The 20,197-nt window shown below is 30.8% G+C and overlaps 1 protein-coding gene and 1 non-coding gene across 3 annotated transcripts; both read left to right on the top strand.

Annotated features, from left to right (window-relative positions):
* Positions 1–297: 297 nt before the first annotated feature.
* On the top strand, positions 298–12,876 carry MED22 (Mediator complex subunit 22). Of its 2 annotated transcripts, none has more exons than XM_087159250.1 (3): positions 298–398; positions 5,792–6,010; positions 12,314–12,876. In XM_087159250.1, the coding sequence occupies exons 2-3, from the start codon at positions 5,798–5,800 to the stop codon at positions 12,566–12,568; spliced, it is 468 nt and encodes a 155-aa protein (XP_087015376.1). In that variant the 5' UTR covers positions 298–398; positions 5,792–5,797; the 3' UTR covers positions 12,569–12,876. The 2 variants fall into 2 exon arrangements, with proteins under 2 accessions (XP_087015376.1, XP_087015377.1); XM_087159251.1 differs by having other exon boundaries at positions 348–496.
* LOC122270817 (small nucleolar RNA SNORD18) lies at positions 10,295–10,363 on the top strand. The gene has a single exon (XR_006226006.1). It is a non-coding gene; the product is annotated as a small nucleolar RNA SNORD18 (small nucleolar RNA).
* Positions 12,877–20,197: the final 7,321 nt, after the last annotated feature.

Raw genomic sequence — 20,197 nt, forward strand, 5'->3', positions numbered from 1 at the left:
CCTTTCCAATTTTGCTTCTGAGTCAGAACAGAAATACTTTTCTAAGTCAGAACAATATATTCTGTAACAGAATTTTTTTTAAAAACATAATTGGATAGTCACATAGGTGAGTTTCTAAAGTCCTTTTTAAAAATTTTGCAATCAGTTGTTTAGTTTCCAAGAAAGTTGGTCTGCTTAAACTACAACAAATTTCTCACGCATGTGCGAATTAGATTGACGTGAGATCGCATATGCGAGTTACTGCAGCCAGAATGACCCATTAATCAAAATATCGGCAGAACTTCTTGATCGAAAAAGAAGCGATGCGAAGTCAGGATTTATGTTCAGTTCGTTTCTTTAGGATCCATGTTCGTTTCTTACTCGTTGGTTCTTGCTCGTTACTGTGATTCAGCTTTCAGGTTAATGTTTGCCTTTTAAATTTTTTTATATATCTGTCGTTTAAATTGTCAATTCTTTAAAATATATTTTTAACTGATTAAATATATTAAATTTACATGTAAATATAAACCTTTTTCATTTATTTATCAATACCTTTGTACGATTTATGTAGATTGCATAGGATGTTCTGAAATAAGATACTTTTATTATTAGTTACGTTTAGAAGTAAACTTATTGATATTAATTGCTTATTGTGCTTTTCTCTGCTTTATAAGATTTGTACAAATCGATAACTTGATTTATTGAATTGTAAATTAAGTGTAGTGGCTTTAGATCCAAATAGCGTGATTAACGCTTGCTGACAAAATTTAAATAACTGATGTAAAATTAATTTACTTTGTATTAATTACCTAGTATCTAATGTTTTTATTAATGCTTGTACTTTATTTAGTTCGTGATAAAAACAGAGTTGCCACTGTCAAAAGCAAAGTTCTTGGTTACGTTTTTAACAAGCAATTAAATGTATTATTTCAATTTCAGCTTTATCTGTTAATTTACACAATCCTAGAACTCTTTTTTTTCATTTGTGGAGAATTGAGTGTAGAAATTGTGTGATAGAAATTATTGCAGATTTCGCTAACCCTGTTTTATAATAAGCAGTGTTTGATAGTAGGTCTGCGAACAATTTTTGTTTTATCCTTTTGTCTAGTGATATTCACGAAAGCTAATCTAAAAACTTTTAATTTTAATACTATATATTCAGAAAATACTCATAGCTTTGCACATTACTCTTACTCCTGTTTCACTTGTTGAAACTTGAGCAATAACATAGTGCTAAAATAAATAGCAAGGATCCCTGATGCTGCTCCTTTGAATAGTGTCTTGATAATGCTTTCTGACAGCATTAAGTTCTCTTATTAAAAGTGCATGTAGAAATCTGGTTTTTATTTACCCTGTTTTCAGTTTCAATTAATTTTTTGATTATAGGTATGATGTGTTCTAATTGTTGATAAAATGAAATAAATTTTATGAATGTGTAATTTTTAATTTTATAGTTAGCTTTGAAGATAATCCCTATCGATAGAAATTTTCGCTCGTACAACTTGCATAATTTGATAACTAGATTTGCATAATTGTAAGTCTAGTGTAGTAGTTGTACAATAGTAAAGAATCAAGTACCACAGATGCTATTTGTTTTCTTAGTATCAAATAGCGTTATCAAAGCTTGCGAACAGAAATTTTTAAGTTTTTAATTCTTGCATTCAAAGCTTCAAAAATTTGAAGTTAATAATCTTATAATACCATTATTTAAGAATTTTATTTGTGTTTCTAATTAAGTTTTGTTCTTCACACAATACCTAGAACTTTTTTTCATTTGTTGAAAAATGAGTGTAGTAATTGTGTAAAAAAAATTGTAAATTTCGCTAACCCTGCTTTTCTAAGCTGTGTTTGATAGTAGGTTTACTTACACTGATGCTAATTTGTTATGAAATTTTAAAGAAAATAATATTTTTATCTGAGGCTTGTTTCAGTTAGTTAAATTGCTAATTAATCTATTATTATTTAATCTTAAAATAGCATGGTGTGTAATACTTTTTAAAGGTTTCATAATTAGTATTTCTTAACAGAATAAGGAGATTTTGACACCCAAATCTGGTTTAAGCTGTCAAAAGTCTAGATGCTTTGTCAACATGTGAATTTTTACCTTTAATGTGAGCTTCAAATTTATAAGAAATCTTGTTTTGTTTCATTTTAACTTAATTTAAGAAATCTTTTGTTTTATAATTATGTAACCCATTTAGAAAACTACTGGTACATCTTTTTGGTGTCTTAAGATGGCTTATATTTCAATTATATTGATTGGTTGTGTTCCTTGTGTACTGTGGAATTCTGGGTTTTTCAATTAAAAACTTATCGTATGATAGTGAGTTAGCAAATGTGTCTCTTACCCTAACTGGGAGAGATCCATCAATTTCATTCCTATGACTTGATGGATTTTTGTGGTTTGGGATATTTGTAACTGATTTTAATATCACAATGATGTTCATACTTACCTGATTTAAAAATCTAATGTCACGATCTGTGTTTTTTAATCCATATTGTGTAATGTTATATGTATTCACGCTTTCTAAGATATCGCGATTTGTGTTTTCACAATTTTTACACATTGTCATACTCATGCAATTTTTAAAAAATCCAATATCGCTGTTCTTTAAGTGCTATGTTTTTTCTTATAATAGTTACTATGAAAGTGTGATTTACTTTATTGGTAGGTAATTTAATTATAAATCTAAATTTAAAAAATTATGTTAAATATGAAACATGTATGTGTGATTGATATTGAGTTAATGCACATACAGGGTTCCCACGGTCCTTGAGAGTCCTTGAAAGTCCTTGAATTTTTTTTTGCTAAATTTAGGTCCTTGAAAGTGCTTGAAAAACGTCTTAGGTCCTTGAAAAACTTGATAGGTCCTTGAATTTGTCCAATACTGCAGACGGCCCTTTTTATAAAACACCCGCGGATCTTTCTCGTTCTTTCTGTTTTGTTCCCGAGCTCTCTAACGTAATTTTTAACGCCACTGTTTCTAACCAGGCCTAGTGTCTGCCAAGCGCGCGGAGCACAGCAGACAATCAATGTGTTCGGGGCGAGACTCCCCTTCATCTTCTGTCGCATATGCTTAGATCTTCTTTTTTCTTATCGAAACTGGAATACTCTCGAATTTCGTAACAATATGTACCTTATAGTTTTCAATAAATTTGCCGTTTTACCATCCGCACTTGTCCTTACGTTTGCGTCATTTCAAAACTTTATTGTAAAGCGTATTCGCAAAGGCACGGCTTCGTATTTGTGTTATGTAGTTTAGACTAGTTATGCCTGGGAAGTGCTATTTTAATCCCCAATGGATGGATAATCAAGCTTATAAAGAATGGATTTTATCGATGCCCGAAAAGAAGTTCAGAGCCAAGTGCCGATTATGCATGAAGGAGATCAATATCGCAAAAATTTTAGAATCTGCTCTGAAATCACACATGAAAGAAAGGTAAAACAAAAAAGCAGTCTCATGACCTGAGTTCTCTTTTTCCAAAGACATCAACATCTAATTCATCTGGTGTAAATACTCCTTCAACATCGTGTGCCCCAAGTGAAACAGAAACTTTAGTGGCCGAGGTAACATTGTCTTCTTATCTGGTCAAAAGGAATGTGCTTGATGCTGAAATTCTCTGGAGTCTGAAGTGCATCACTAGTAATTATTCATGTAACTCCTGTGAAGGGATTAGTAAATTGTTCTCCAAAATGTTTGCTGATAGCTGTATAGCGAGACAATTTTTTTGTAGTGCCACAAAGTGAGCCTATTTGGGCTCCTTTGGATTGGCACTATACTTCAAAGGGATTCTTATAAATGAGCTGAATAATGTTGATTGCTACACTGTACTCTTTGATGAGATGTTAAATCAGTCTCTAGAATCTAAGCAGATGGACATTATGGTAAGGAATTGATAATAAAGTTTGCACTAAGTATCTTACCTCCCAATTTATGGGTCATGGAACTGCAGAAAATATTTTGTCCTCTTTTTACAAATGCATGGATGATGGTTAAAAGCTCCCTAAAATACTTCAATTATCCATGGATGGACCCTATGTCAATTGGAAATTCTATTAGAGGCTTCAGTGTGAATTAAAAGAGAAATATTCCCACCAGGTCATATTCATTGGCAGTTGTGGATTGCACACAACGAATAATGCTTTTAAACATGGTGAAAATGGGATATGTTCCTTCTAATTTTTATTTTCAGAAAGAATTCTTGCTGCATAACATTTTGAGAAGGTTGTGTAAATTATGGATGAATAATTTCAGAAACGATGTTTAATAGAGGAGAGGAGGGGGTTATGGAATAGTCATGGAATATGGAATACCTAAGATTTAGCTCTGTCTTTCATGCAGCCTTCGCATAGAAATACACAGGATTAAAGGATTTCACCATTAACACCTCATTACCATTAGTTATAGACTGTGCTGAAAATGATTTTGTGAATTAATATGTAAAAATAGTAGGGTTGTTTTTAAAAAAATATAAATATTAGTCCATAATACACAGTGTTTTCACTACAGCGCGAGAACGCGAGAATCTCGCATATTTTTTTCTTTTCTCGCATTAAAAAATTATTACCGCGAGAAATTTGCGCATTCTATAAATCAATTTCAAAAATCGCGAATTTCTCGCATTTTCGAACAAAGCTTAGAATTACGCCATTTAGAATAAAATCCGTTTCACTTTTCTGCCTGTATCTTTCATTATTTTCAACATCTGCCCCGTTATCTAGCTTTCCTATTTACCAGTATTGTTAAAAACCTTTTCAAACAACAGAACACAACCACGGAACCCCTTTCAGAACACATTTCTCTGCAACCACGTGTTTACCAAAGGTAGTTAAGGTTTCTTCGTGTAAGATGTTCAAATTTTTTATGCACTAATGTAAGATGGACAAATACCTTGTAAAGGCAAAATCTTCTATGATGATGCACCAAAAATATTCAATGCTTTAAAAAATAGAAGACGTTAGAAATGTATTATAATTAAAAAAAAAATGTCCTAGAGTTTTTGTGTTTTTTTAGTTTTTAGAAATCTCACCCTGTTTTTGAAATCTCACCCTGTTTTTGAGAAAGGGTGAGAAATTCTCAACCATTTTTTTTCTATGATGAAAACACTGATACATATACTCTCTTCTCTCTATATAGGCAAAGCATTTAGGTATTATATTTCAAATTAATTATTGCCACAACAAGCATTGCTGCTTCTAGTAAAATAGAAGAGAATAATTTTTAAAATTGGTCTTAGATTAAGGTCCTTGAAAATTTTGTTGAGGTCCTTGAAAAGTCCTGGAAAGTCCTTGAATTTCAATCTCATCATAGAGTGGGAACCCTGACATAAAATTTTCAGGGTTTTCACTTTGTCACAAATACCCTTGATATATTTATAGTAATCAAGAGTTCTCGCTTTGAAAAAGAAAAAAAAGGCATGGTGTTTCTAGGTACTTGGAGTTTTGATGGGGCACCCACATAACACTAAAAATTTGTTAAACTGTGTAATATTATGTAATAACTGAATTTGATCTTCAACAACATTTAAACTATGCTTACTTTATTATTAACAACTTTATTTAAGCTTCTATAAGGGCAAGCAGACCATATTTTTAAAAATGCTTTGGGAAGACACTCTCTTTATAGAAAGGTTTATTTTTTAAGACATTTTCAGTTGCTTTTGTAAATAAAGCTGTAATTTGATCTTTAACCTTTATAATTGGATGTAATTAGCTATTTAAGACAAATATTTATATAAATTAATGTATTTTTAACTGTTTTTTATTATTTATTTTTTTGACAGACTGAAAATTAAGATAATTCTTTTTCAGGTTATAATGGCACAAGTGAAAAACTTACCACAGAGCAAAGAGGCACTTTTAAAGTCTTACAATAAACGATTAAAAGATGATGTGAAATCTATGGTTGATAACTTTACTGAAATAGTTAAATTAGCTAGACCTAGTCATGAGGATGATGGAGGAAATGTAATTCGTCCCCTTGCGACATCACAGGATCAGTGTGAAATGCATGTAAGAGCTGCAAATATTGTGAGTATTCATAATTTAATCTTATCTTGACTAATTAAATTAATCTAATCTTTTCTTGATATTTTTAAAGTTCAGAGCTTATGCGAGAAGTATGCCTTTTCTGCCTCGACACAAACTTATGATTGTTTAAATTTTTATAAACAAAGAAATAAATCAAAATATATTTATACGAAGATATGGTTAAGAACTGGATGTTTATGTCTTTAACTCACATTCTTAAATCAATGTTTTTATTTTTATTACAATTGCTTAGTGAATGTTCATGATTTACATTACGTTCAGCAAAAAGATAGCCCAGATAAGAATAATACATATATGCCTCTTGGTGATGACCGTCACGCATTTGGCATAGCTCGAAACATTCCTGATATTAGTTGACCTTTTCTAATTTGTTAAAACTAAACTAAACTCAGCAGCATGACAGTCCATAGAGGGCCAAGGCCTACTGGGCCCAACTCAGTTTTCTTGACCTTGGACTCTGGGGTGCGGGAGCAGATGTTCCGGTCAGGTGGTCAGCCGAACGCAGAGCCCCCGGCGTTTAGCTCCCAAGCATGCTTGGTACTCTTGTTGACCCACTGAAGGGATGAAAGACTGAGTCAACCTTGCCCTGACTGAGGATCGAACCAGGGACCTGTGGCACAACAGCTCTACCGCTCATCCACCGGGCGTCTTTATAATTTGTTATTTCTGAGGACTGGATAGTAAACAAGACTGGATAGTAAAAACTAATATTGTACAAATTCAATATTTTATAAGAATTTGTTTATATAAAAATGCTATAATTGTATTGTGAATCATAACAAATTTATTTTTTGTATAACATTCTTTAAAGATAAATATGGAGGAAAAAAAAATCCCCTAATTTCTGGAAATCATAGAAGCAGCCTATTTTATTATTTTCGGGTTATATTTTCTGTAAACGCTAATCTCCATGTTTTTGATAGAAAATAGTGTGAAGATATATAAAAGCTTTGTCTTCAAAGAGATTATGAAAGCTATAAATTTAATGGAAATATTTCTACAAGATAGTTTCATATGAAAATGTTTCATCAATAATGTACTCAATATCTGAAATAGCAACTATATTAATACCATAATTATAGTCAGTGAATGCCAGCCTATTAATAAAAATCCATTTTGTTGTGATTAGTTAGTGCATTGGCATTTTTCTTGAAAACTGTTAGAAACATTTTTCTTGAAAACTCTTGAAAACAGTCTCTCTTTCTCCCTTCCTTTACCATTTTCTTTCTTAAGCTTTTTTTTTAAAATTATTATTATCATTGTGATTTTAATCATACCTAAATAATTTCTGTATATATTTTGTATTTTCTACTACTGCTCGATATAATGAAGATCGATCGAAGAGAGACAAGTTTTTTATAAATCTCACAAAAAGTCTTGTTTGGATCTCCCACTGTGGTTGATAAACTTTGTAAAGAAGTTGTCATTTTTCAATTTGAAGAATGTTATGGTGATATATCTTGAGATTTTTTTTCAGCATAACAGCTTAAGCTTTGTTTTTAACTGTGTTAAATTATCAGTCCTGAGATGTCATTGTTTCTATACATGTTTAAAAATTTATAAAATGATGAGTTATTAGGGAATCTCTCTGAATTTAAATTGAAGAGAGTATTATATGATCTGATAAACTTTTATTATATTTGAAAGTAGTGTAATATATTTTTGTAGTCTTCATTATAAAATTAATTTTAAAGAAGTATATTATTGATTTACTTGGGAACCTTTTGGCAATTCTTTATTATATATGTATGCCAGATTTTGTTTTAACTCTGTCTTGTAATAGTTTTATGGTATTGCTATGAGATCTATAGTGTTTTAAAAATGTGTTTAACTATTTAAAAAGTGATAATGATGAGTTATTAGGGAATCTCTCTGAAATTAAATGGAAGATAGTCTTTAAAACTCTGAATCATATGTATAGATGTCATTCTAAAGATCCTAGCTCCCCGCAATATACAAAGTGATGGTGGAAAAAAAAAGATTAAGGCAGTTTTTTGACTACAGTGCGAGAACGCGAGAATCTCGGATATTTTTTTCTTTTCTCGCATTAAAAAATTATTACCGCGAGAAATTCACGCATTCTATAAATCAATTTCAAAATTCGCGAATTTCTTGCATTTTCGAAAAAAGCTTAGAATTACGCCATTTTGAATAAAATCCGTTTCACTTTTCCTGGATCTTTCATTATTTTCAACATCTGCCCCGTTATCTGCCTTCCCTATTTACCAGTATAGTTCAAAACCTTTTCTTGAACAACAGAACACAACCACAGAACTCCTTTGAGAACACATTTCTCTGTAACCACATGTTTACCGTAGGTTAGGTTTCTTCATGTACGTTCAAATTTTTTTATGTGCGATTTTTTATGTAAGATGGATAAATGCCTTGTAAAGGCAAAATCTTCTATGATGATGCACCAAAAATATTCAATGCTTTAAAAAATAGAAGACATAAAAAATGTATTATAATTAAAGAAATTATTTTTTTTTTCAAGAGTTTTTGTGTTTTTTTAGTTTTCAGAAATCTCACTTAAGTTTTTGAAATCTCACCCTGTTTTTGAGAAAGGGTGAGAAATTCTCACCCATTTTTTTTCTATGATGAAAACACTGATTAAGGTTAAGCCTAACATGACTAATTTTGTTTGCATTTAGGTTTCAAATGCATTGGTTAAAGTCATTTATTTGTAGTGATCAAATATATCAGAATAGTATCATTGTATATCAAAATTTTAAAGCAGAGTTATAGTAAATTTAAAAATTACTAACACATTAAATTTGAATATTCAATCGAAGTTAGCAGGTATTCGTATTCTATACACATATGCAGTATTTTCAGGCATGCTAAGGAATTAATTTAAACAAATAATTGAAAGATTTCATATCTCCAATTTATTTTTTAAATTTGTTTTAAGATAGATCATGAGTCATCTTAAATGTCTTCCCGAACAAGATTATTCAATTTTCTGTTATTATGAATTTATCTGACTCCATTTTGATGAATTCCTGATGTTCCATTTATTTAAGGAAATACTAGTTTGTGTAAGAATTACTTTACTCTTTTGCATTATCTTCTAGTGGTCTAGATTAATTTTTTATGTTAAATGTTAAACATCAAAAAAAATAAATTTAATTCCAAATGTGTTTAAGTCAATCATGATTTTCTTTGTGTCCAAAAATTTTAAATATACTGAAAGGGCAATAGCTTCATTTTAAAATATTTAAAACTCTTGTTATTGTTGCCTAGTTTGATCATACAGATAAAATTCCTTTCTTTTTTTGTTGTCTATTCTTAAGGCTCTTTAATGATGAGTTATTAGGGAATCTCTCTGAATTTAAATTGAAGAGAAACTCAAATTATCTGATTTATTTATATATATATTGATGTATTCATGTTGCCTTGCTTGTAAAATAGTTATATGGAGCATGTATTTTCTAAATTTATGTGCAGAAGCAGTATTATGCTTATAATCCTTTTTAATCATAAGTATAAAGATTTGCATTTTTCACAGATTTGACTGGTTTATGAGTAGATGTGTAAGAAATATTTGACCAGTGTTACACCTTGATACTGGCTATGTTTTTGATGCTGCAGTACTAAATACATTTTCTATAAATTGACCTCAAATTTTGAGTTCAGTACTTTTTTAACATTTGAGTTGGATATTTATTAACACTATTTTGTCCATAGCTATTATGAAATTTTAAATAGCATGTTGCATTCTTTGTGATGAAAATTTCCTTTGTTGTACTTGAATAAGGAAAAGTAATTTTTTTTTAGTTAGTCATCTGCCCATTTTATAAGTAGTCAACCAATGTATGTTATTCCAAAAAGTTTCGATTTATTAGAAAATTTTATCTGTTTTTCCTTTGACCCACTATGATGCTTGTAGATGTTAATGATGAGTTATTAGGGAATCTCTCTGAATTTAAATGGAAGAAAGCCTTCAAATTCTGATTCATTTTTATGTTCTGACATGTGTTGCATTCCTTGTGGACTTGTTAAATGTCAGACATATATTAACCTGTTTTTGTGAATTTTAGTATGTTGTACGATTTTGAGTATTCCATATGAAATATAGATATAATATGTTCGGATCTTTTTGCAGCATGTTAGGTTGCTTTATTTCTTTAACACCAGCTTGTGTTATTTCTATGTGATGAAATCAAGTACTGTCCCAGATAGAGCAGTATTTTAAGCAATTGATTCTATATTATGAGTTTTGTACACTGGAAGTTGTAATGGCCTTTTCTCCTGTATCAAATGTGCAAATGATGATTAGCATACTTTGGTCCGTGTTTCTGATTATATGATGTTTAGTATGATTCTGATGCTGCATACATTAGTCTATTAAAATATGAAGTGTATTTTTATTTATTAGTTACATAACTTTTTGCAGAATTGAGTAGAATGCCATCTGCAGTTAAGCCAATTTTTATACCTTTAGATGGTTAGAAATTCCACCTGTAAATATTTTGACCCTTTAAGGTGCTTCTGTATTTCTGAAGAGAAAGGTATACTTTACACCTTTTTTCAGAGATACCTTTATGAGCTCATTCCTTTGCAAGTAAGCTAGGTAGAAGAATCCCAAAGCTTTGTCACAATTCTAGATTATTCTTTCATAACTACGTAGACATTAGTTTTATCTCTTAGAAATGGTCAGAACTTATTTTTATTTGCCGAACCAAGCATTTTTTTAAAAAATGCATTGGGTGTTATTTTTCCTTTTAAATATATCTTAGAGTTTCAATGCTATTTAGTCCTGGATTACATTTTGTTAACACATTTCAAAATCATCAATTAAGCTGTAAATGTACTTCAGTAAACGTATGTATAGTTGAAACTTTGGTAGACTTAAATTATAATACAATACTGAACATGAAGTAACTAGTTAAAAGTTCTTAATTGTGGTTCCAATTCTGCTTTGTATCAAAAACTTGCATTACTTATTTATTTTTTAGCAAAATATTGTTTACTTTAAATTTGTATTCAATGTATTTTTTTCCATGTTTCATTTCCATCTAAATCTCATATCTGAAAGACAAATGAAGTGAAACAAAATCTATAGCTGCTTTTTAGATCACTGTGCTGGACTATCTAATCATTGCAGTAAATTGAGATTTTTCTTGTATTAAGTCAGTTGATTTTTCTCTGACTAGCCGCTTCTTAGTCAGAAATAAAACCTTGCATAAAGTATTTTTTACCGTTATATGGAAATAATTTACTGAATTTCTTGGTTCTAAAAACACATAATTTTTTATTACACAATTCAAGATTTTTATCAAACATAAACCTAATGTAATCTAAGCGTATATAAACGGAGATGCCAACTGCTCCGGATTCAACAAAGAATATTTTTAAGAACAATAGAGAACTACTAACTCTAATCTCAAGATTTTTGTTTCATTTTGACATTTTAAAAAGCTCAACATGACATAGCTAAAACAAAGTGGCATACCACTTGAGCCTATGACTTGTTTAGAAGTAGTGGTGCATAGAAATCTTATAAATTTTATTTACTTAAACAGAGAATCAAATATTAAGACTACTGCTCGAAAATATTTATCTGCTGTATGGAGCAAATTGGCATAATTTAAGTGAAGCTTGGATTTTTGTGTTATGAGATTTAAAAACCTTCTAAAAATATATTTAGGTACATTAAATAAAATTTTTTTATCTTAATTTGTTTTAAAGCTGATTTTTCTAAATTAACAGGGTTCATATCAGTACAATTTCTTGATAATATTGTTGCCTTGAAGTATGTTAAGAAATTCCAAAGTAGGTTAGGTTTTAGCTTTTAGATTTTTCAAATGGAATGACAATTATAATGTAAATGCATTTCTTCATGTACTGGCGGTGTAATTGTTCATCAATAAAACATAATTTTTTTAAATTATCTTTCTTTAGAATTTTTAGTACATTTTGTTAATTCTTACTTTCTCTGTTTTCCTCGTTTATTTATTTCGTCTCATCATTTTAATTTGGGTTGAATCGTTTTGTTTAGATTTTGCTTTTCTTTCACTTAGTTTTAATCAATTCTAATCTTCAATCATTATGGGGTAATGAACCTTATTAGTTTTAAGATGTAATAGATGGTGATTAATAACTTTTGATGTGTACCGTAGCATTATTGAATCAGACAATTCTAAAGTTTGATTTTTGACCTAAATTTTCATTACTAGTGTGAACCCTAGTGATTAAGATTTATGGAAATTTTTTATTAACCATTATCACGTACAAATATACTGAAATTTTAATCTTTACTGATTGCTCTTTTCTTTTTAGGTTCGTGCAGCTGAATCTTTAATGAAGTTAATATCGGACATAAAGCAGTATCTTATTCTTAATGACTTTCCATCTGTCAATGAAGCTATCTCTCAGAAAACAAAAATGTGCAGAGCTGTGCAAGATAGCATTGATTCTAAACTGACAAATCTTAGAGATGACATGGCTTCTGAACTGTATGATTTAGAAGAGGAATATTATTCATCTGCTTTTAAATTAAAGCCCATGTTTTCAGAAGATAATGTCCTCAATTAGCAATAATCCATTCAAGGCTTAGGATGATTATTTTATTGCTTGCATTTTTTAAAATGCGATCTTTGCATCCGGTCCCGACAGGTTCTTTTGGCTGTATCTGAAGTACAGTGCATGTGGTTTGAATCCTGCTGGTGATGCAATTATGTTTTGGGGACGCATTCAAGATGAAAGATTGGTCTTCCTGTTTCTCCTGATGCTTGTTAGATTTATGAAATCTTTAACAGCTGGGAAGTGTTGTGAAATGTATGATTCTTTGTCATAGTTTGATAAAAGTTTGCTTATTTATTAAAAATATCTCTAAATTTGTATTCTGTCATGTTTTTTCAAGCTTATTTATCATTAGAATTTGGAATATAATTTTTAAAGTAAAGACTTACTGGTGTGATATCTTGTAGCAGAAGTTTGTTTTTGATTGAGTAATAATAATCTAATAATGATAATTTTCTTTTTATGTTATTCTAGTTGTATTGATGTTGCACTGGAAGATACTCAACTAAAATTCATTTTCAGTGTTTGTTTTTTCCCTAGCCTTAAAAAACATGCAGAAAATTTTCTATGGTGCAATTTTAAATGTATAGAAATTGATCAAATAATACTTTCTTATCTGCCAAATGTACCTAGCTAATAATTAGCACCTTTTAGATATTTTGAAGTGAACAGTAAAAATATAGCTGCTATTAACTAAGATTATTAGCAAAACTTATATCTTAAATCTATGCTAAGATAGCAAATTCTTTTTACAGCACCCAGTTTCTTAGCAAGAGTTTTAGAACAATATTGATTCTTGATATTCCCAGACATTTAGTTTTCTTGCTTTTGAGATTTTATAATAAGTTATCACTCTTTTGATAGGATTCGGTTGCAGGAAAGTATTGAATTATCTTCGCTACGACCCGATAGTCTTATGTCAAAAATCCCGTCTTATTATTTTTTTCATAATAAACTGAAGAGAATTTTATTTAATAAAAACTTTTTTAATGAGTGCTAAATAATTCACTCAAGATGTTTTAATATATTAGAACTATTTATTATTTTGTAATTTATGGGTGTCAAATCCTAACATACAGAATTTTGCAAGGTAAGTATATTGCTGACTGATCGGGCAGAGCTCCCCATGTAGCAATAACCTAAAAATGTGCTGTGACTAGCTTATAATGGGGCGTAATTTGTTCGACCGGCTTTTATAAGTATTTATGGTATTCGATGTGAAACTTTGCTTTGAACCTTTTTGTTATTCATAGCTATTTTTAAAATAGTTAAAAGAAATTTTTATTGAATTTGAGTGTCAGTATTGTCTTTTACGGCACCAGAATTTTTTACTCCTAAATAACTTGATTATTAACTAAAAGTTGATAAGATCAGATAACCTTACACGCTTTATGCTAAAATACGTAGACATTAGGATAAAAAATGGCGGGAAAACAATTATATGTTTTCTTCACAATTTTAAGGGTTTAAACATCTAAACTTTCCACATTTCCCTTGTTTTAAAATTTTTTGACTATCCTTTAAGAGGAAATTTAGCTGTAAAAATAATTTTACTCTGTCGTTTCAGAGGTCCCAATAATTGTAGCTAATTTTTTTTTTTATAGTGAAAGGGTGTTTGGAATGAGGAAAGCAGTTGTAGAAGCTGATCACATAAGTTTAAAATTAAAACCTAGAAAATAGTCTTTTTAAAATTTTTTTGACGCAATTCCCTCTGAAGTATCTTCTAATATTGTTCGCGCTTCCGAATTTTCACTCTAGCCCAGCAAAATATTAATGGTTGAAATAATAATTTTTTTCTTCCAAGTCTAATCAATAACTGATAAAACTTGGATTTCTCGAAAGCTGTGGGGAAAAGGGTAACTTTATCTAAAAATCAGCATGACTTTTTTTTTTAATGCAGCCCAGTATAATTAATCATTTTTGTTTTAATCTACAAAGATCGCCTTAGAAATGCTAAAAATCGAAGTTATATTGCCTGATTAGGAGCTTTAGCTACAAGAATTAATCAGCAATCTTGGCATAAAACTTTTTCCGGTTCTTTCCTATCTAGCCGCCTTTGCTCTATTAAATGATGGTATTAAATAAACATAATTTAATGACTGTTTTATTTTTTCAACTTATGTTTTTACACAGTGCTTTTGTATTTATTCTTCCTCTTGGGGGTATTAGCGTACGGAATTCTGAAGTATAAAAGTTTGTTCATCTTTAACCGGCGCTATCTATGCCGTAGATGAAAAGCACAAAATATCGATATGAAAATAAAGCCACCCTTTTGTGAATATGAAAAATGTTTGTGGAATAAATTATTATTACTTAAAAAATAATGAAAACCGAGTAGTAAAGGAGTAAATCTGTGTATCTTATATTTATGTTTATCAAAAGAGGGATTACTGCAGAGATCAAACTTGCTTGGTTTAGGAAAAATTTTAAAAGGGACAAATATTGCCATATTATAAAAATAAAATATTAAGTAGTATCTCTTTACAAAGACGAAGCGAGTTTCTGAAAAATCAGATCCGTTTTTACATGACACTTTTTGTAGCTATTAACTGAGCGGTAATCGGACATCCCTCAGTCCTAACACCAAGAATTTAAATTTCGAGTTAATGAATAGTTACTATAGTTCATTCCACCTTAAGTTGGCACTGGAGAGAAAGGTAGGTAGACCGGATTACATGGAAACTGGGTTACTCTTTAAGTCAGTACGGGGATGAGGTAGCAACAAAGGGAGAGAAAGTGGCCAGTATTGGCGTTTAAGAAAGCAAAACGCCGATTTTTTTTTTAAAACCAAGAATCGTACTAAAATTTTGTACAGAATACGGAAAAGAGCACGATTTTTTAGAGCATTTCTCATAATTATTATTTTAAGATACTAGTTGTAAGCTGATTTCCTAATTAGTATTTAAAAAGCAGATTTTCTTATTATGATTTTTTAACTAAACGAAACTAATTTTAAACAGAAAAAAATATATATATTTAAAAATATTCTTTTTTGCTGAAATCTAAGTAAATTAAAAAATTAATGCATAGATGCGCAAAAATACTTTGTTTTAAATATTTATTTTTATATTCTTATTCTTATTTTTTGTAGATTAATGTACATTAGTTTATCCCACATAGGTGATTTGTTGGGGAAGGAAAAGTCAGCATAGGCTGGAAATTATTGATCATGAAAAAGATCATACTTTATGTTTTATAATACTTACTGTTTTTTTTCCTTATAATTTTTTAATTAAACGAAACTAATTTTAAGCCAAAAAAAAATATATTTAAAAAGATTCTTTTTTGCTGAAATCTAAGTAAAAAAAACCGAAATGCATAGATACGCATAAAAACTTTGTTTTAAATATTTATTTTTATATGCTTATTTTTGGTAGATTAATGTACATTAATTTATCCTTCATTGGTGTTTTGTTGGGGAAGAAAAAGTCAACATAGGCAGGAAATCATTGATCATGAAAAATATCATACCTATGTTTTTTTAATATTTACTGTTCTTTTTTTTTATAAATAAAAAATTAAAAAATTTTTTTCAGAAGAGTTTTTTTTAATTTTTTTACTATAAAATTTTTTTTTCTGAAATATATTTGCTTCTAAGAGACAAAAGAACTTACCTGAAAAAAATATTTAGTATTATCCATATGGGGGGGCGTACTGTTCGTTCGCCCCCCCCCCGTGTTTTCAGCTGCCATATCCCACCCTCTTAGACTCAACAGGAACTCTTTGAATAACATGATAACAACCTATCCTGGTGGTTATCATGTTATTCATTTAATATTTTAACAGTTGGCAGTTCCTTCTACAAACTCTTTGTGGGGTAGTCCTGAATTGAATTCAATCCACAATTTCTCATCAGGCGAAATTCTACTTGGATGGGAAGAATTAGTTAGTCTCGAAATATTTTGTCAGATACTGAAATATCTTAATACTTTCTACATAAGAGAAAGGATTTCTCAGCTTTTTGGGCTTTGTATTTCAAAAATAATTATTAAAATATTGATTGGTTTAAATTAACCTTTCGATGTTTAAAAAAAATTAATGATTCGAATTTTGCGTCTTTTTTGAAATTATTTCAATTCTTATACATTTTATTAGTTTATAACTAACGGATTAACACTTCTATTATGGAAATTGTACTTCAGATAATATTTAAAAGTCCCTTTAATTGAACAAACTAAAAATCTTAAATTTTTACATTATTTAAGTTCCTATAAAAAGCGAATTGTACTTCAGAACTAAACATGGCGCAAAAGACGCAAAATTTGAATCTTTACAGAGATCGAATAAAGCGAAAACAATTTTTTCTTTTGTCGTAAAAAAATAATAATAAAATCACATGTTGAATTAGCTATACAGTAAATATGCTCAACTGTCATCAGTTTAATAATATTCACCTGTCTATTGGGGTGTTTTTTTTTTTCTTTCTCCATTTATTCTGAGGGGAAAAAATTTTTCATTAAATATTGTACAGATGAGGTTAATATTTAGAAAATTAAATAATCAAATACAAAAAAAAAAAAAAAAAAAAAAAAAAAAAACGAAATAAGAACTGCACAAGAGATAGGACACTTAAGCAAAGCCAAGGCGAATGGAAAAGCTGACTGACCAGTCTAGAAACATAGCCAATGAGCCAATTCCTTGACCTTGAAAACTAATTCAGCGCCAAACTAAAACACCTCCTTCTTCTTTGTACATTCGCTTTACTGAGAAGGTATTTATAAGTATAAGTAAGAAGGTATACATTTAAACATGAAAAACTTCGAATGAATGTTTCAAGATATACTTTTCTTACTATGCAACATTTATTTATATTTGAACGCGCATTTAAACTGCAATTAATTCCAAAATAGCGAAGAACTACTTTTCAAAGGCGGAGTATTACATTTCCTACCTTTCTCTCCAGTGCCAACTTAAGGTGGAATGGACTATAATCGACACTTAGAGGAGAGATAAGTTATTAAACTTTTAAAAGATCGCCAGTTTGAGGGTATTTTTGCATTCAGATGAAAATTATCAAAATCGATGCGTTATTCCCAATTTTTGCAAATTTTGAGCTCAGATAATGCTGCATTGGAGTAAGTTATTAAAAATTTAAGGCGCTGGCTCTATGCTCACTACTTGATCTATCTGCCATAAGTAATTGTTGCAAACTTACATCAGTTATGAAAATAGTATATTTGAAAAAAAGCATTATTCGATGCAACTATAGTTGATAAGTACTCCCTTTACCACGAAGTCTGAGACGGTCTGCAAACAAGAATTGCGCATATCAGGGAGGGAAGCGTCTCTTCAAATATGGGTAAATACAATAGACCAAAGAAAAAGATTCCCGTTTTCTCTCCAAAACCTGCCCTAAACAGTGACCTTACATCCCTACTTGAAATAGTTATACCAGACAAATGGCTAGGGGAGTTCTTACTTTAGACAAACTATACAGTCTTCGAAAAACAGCCTTAATATTATATTTCAAATTTTCTGACGACAGCTTAAACTCCAAAGAAAAAAAAAAAAAACGTGATAATTTAAAAAATACTCCGTAGCCGAAACAGGGGCGCCGCGAACTTACATTTTGCGAATAAATTTTCCTATTAAAACCGAATCAAATTAACGCCTACAATTATTCTTACATATTATATTTAAGGGACATCAACTGCGGCTCTACAAAAATTTCCTTGCTTATGAAGCTATGAGTTATTACTTTTATGCAGGACGATTATAATTAAAGTTACGATTTCAAAAATCGATAGTTTTAAAACTACTTGTCAGAATGACCTAATATTTTTGCAAACAATCTTAAGGCTATAGAATTTTGTTTAACGAAAGAAAGTCCCAAAATCTGTCAGGCTTCACGTTGTCTGGAGACAGCTATAAAAATGTAAAGCACCAGCTCTTTGCCTGAAAATTTCATCATGACCTCGTCATGATGACTGACTATGAAGGATCACGCTCTGCTTATGGAACTTTTTTTATAAGAACGATGAGTGTGCACATTAAATCCAAAAATCTAATCTTATAACCATGAATGGTCTGCGAAAAATTATTGCTGAATTCGAAGAGACCGGTTCATTTGACGTGAAACAGGGTAGAGGAAGGAAACCAGTTTCGGTTGTGGCAGGGGAAGATGTGACTACAGCATTACAAGAACAGGGGAACAGAGATGCTTGAATCGGCAGTGCTCGCGGGGAATTATCCGACTGCTATATATGCCGATCAGCACGTTGCGTTAAGTCCTACGTACGGAACAACTTAAGCTGTCACCTCACAAAATAACTCAAATGCAGCAGTTGCTACCTGCTGGCCTGGAAGCACGTTAATATTTTGTTCTACGATTTCTTTCTCAGATGGAAGTTAATAACGAATGGTCATGAAGCATTCTCACTTCCATTCGCAAGGTTCTGTAAATACACAGATTGCAGGGTATGGGCGACTGAGAATTCGTTCCAGCTACATCTATTACTTCTTCACTCTGAAAAGGTCACTGTGTGATGCGGAATAACGGCAGAGTTTATAGTCGGTCCGTTTTTCTTCGAGGCGATCACACTTGCCGATCCTGTTACCTGAACCGTTTCGTTACTGACAAGCTGTATGAAAAACTTTTGTGTAACCATGTCCTTCCCGCACTTCAGCAGCGTCAGTGTGTGGATCGTACAATATTCATGCATGATGGCACTCCTCCACACATTGCTACTCCTGTGAAGCAGCTGCTTAGTGCTCATTTCGGATATGATAGGATCGTAAGCCGCCATTTTCCCTCGACGAGGCCACCACGCTTCCCCGACTTAACAAAGTGCGATTTCTGGCTTTGGGAGTACCTGAAGAAAGTTGTTTATAGCTGGCGGATTGAGAATCTAGCCGACTTGAAGGCAAGCATCAGACACCACATCCATTGCATCAGTACGCATACCCTCCAATCTGCAATGGAGCATGCAGCTTTGCGTTTCCAATAAGAAGCGCAGCAAGGCGGAAGTAACATCGAACAACTTATGCCTTAATCATCAGTAAGCTGTTTGTTCCATACAGCTTTTTTTTTTGTTAATATTATCACGGTTGCTGTAAACACTTATTCTATAATTTCGCTAATAAATTTTTAGTAAACCCCTGATCTCTATTGTTTCATTCCGGCTAAAAACATATCTGTGTGCAACGAATTCATTTCTCGTCTGTCCCCTGACAGCGCCCAGGGGCGGATTACCCATTAGGCCAGAATAGGCCATGACCAGGGGCCCCCAATGATTAGGGACCCCTTAAAAAATTTTTTTGGAAATAAATTAAAAAAAAATTAAGAAAAACAATGATTTCTTAAAAAAAAAATCAATTTCAAATATATATTAATAAAATACGAGAATTTTTTTAGTTCTAATTTAGCAAAATAAAGTAAAATTTAATTTATTATTATTTATTTTAATTTTAAAAATGCTTTCTTAAATAAAAAGATATATAAATACTTTTATATTTGAATAAATAAAAAATATACGAGAAATTTTTTTTTATCTAAGGGCCCCAAAAAATTTGAATGGCCTAGGGCCCCGCGTACGCTTAATCCGTCCCTGACAGCGCCATTTACCAGCAGATTTTGGAACTATTTTTTCCTTCGTCAAACAAAATTTCATTGTTCTGTTAAAATATCAGATCATTCTGACG

Source organism: Parasteatoda tepidariorum, chromosome 1 (genome assembly GCF_982258835.1).
Source record: "Parasteatoda tepidariorum strain Cologne lab strain chromosome 1, Ptep-v5.0, whole genome shotgun sequence".
Taxonomy (NCBI): domain Eukaryota; kingdom Metazoa; phylum Arthropoda; class Arachnida; order Araneae; family Theridiidae; genus Parasteatoda; species Parasteatoda tepidariorum.

Coding starts and splice junctions, on each gene's coding strand:
- MED22 (XM_087159250.1), top strand. CDS start 5,798: ATGGCACAAGTGAAAAACTTACCACAGAGCAAAGAGGCACTTTTAAAG. Junction 6,011..12,313: donor ATGTAAGAGCTGCAAATATT/GTGAGTATTCAT, acceptor TTTTCTTTTTAG/GTTCGTGCAGCTGAATCTTT.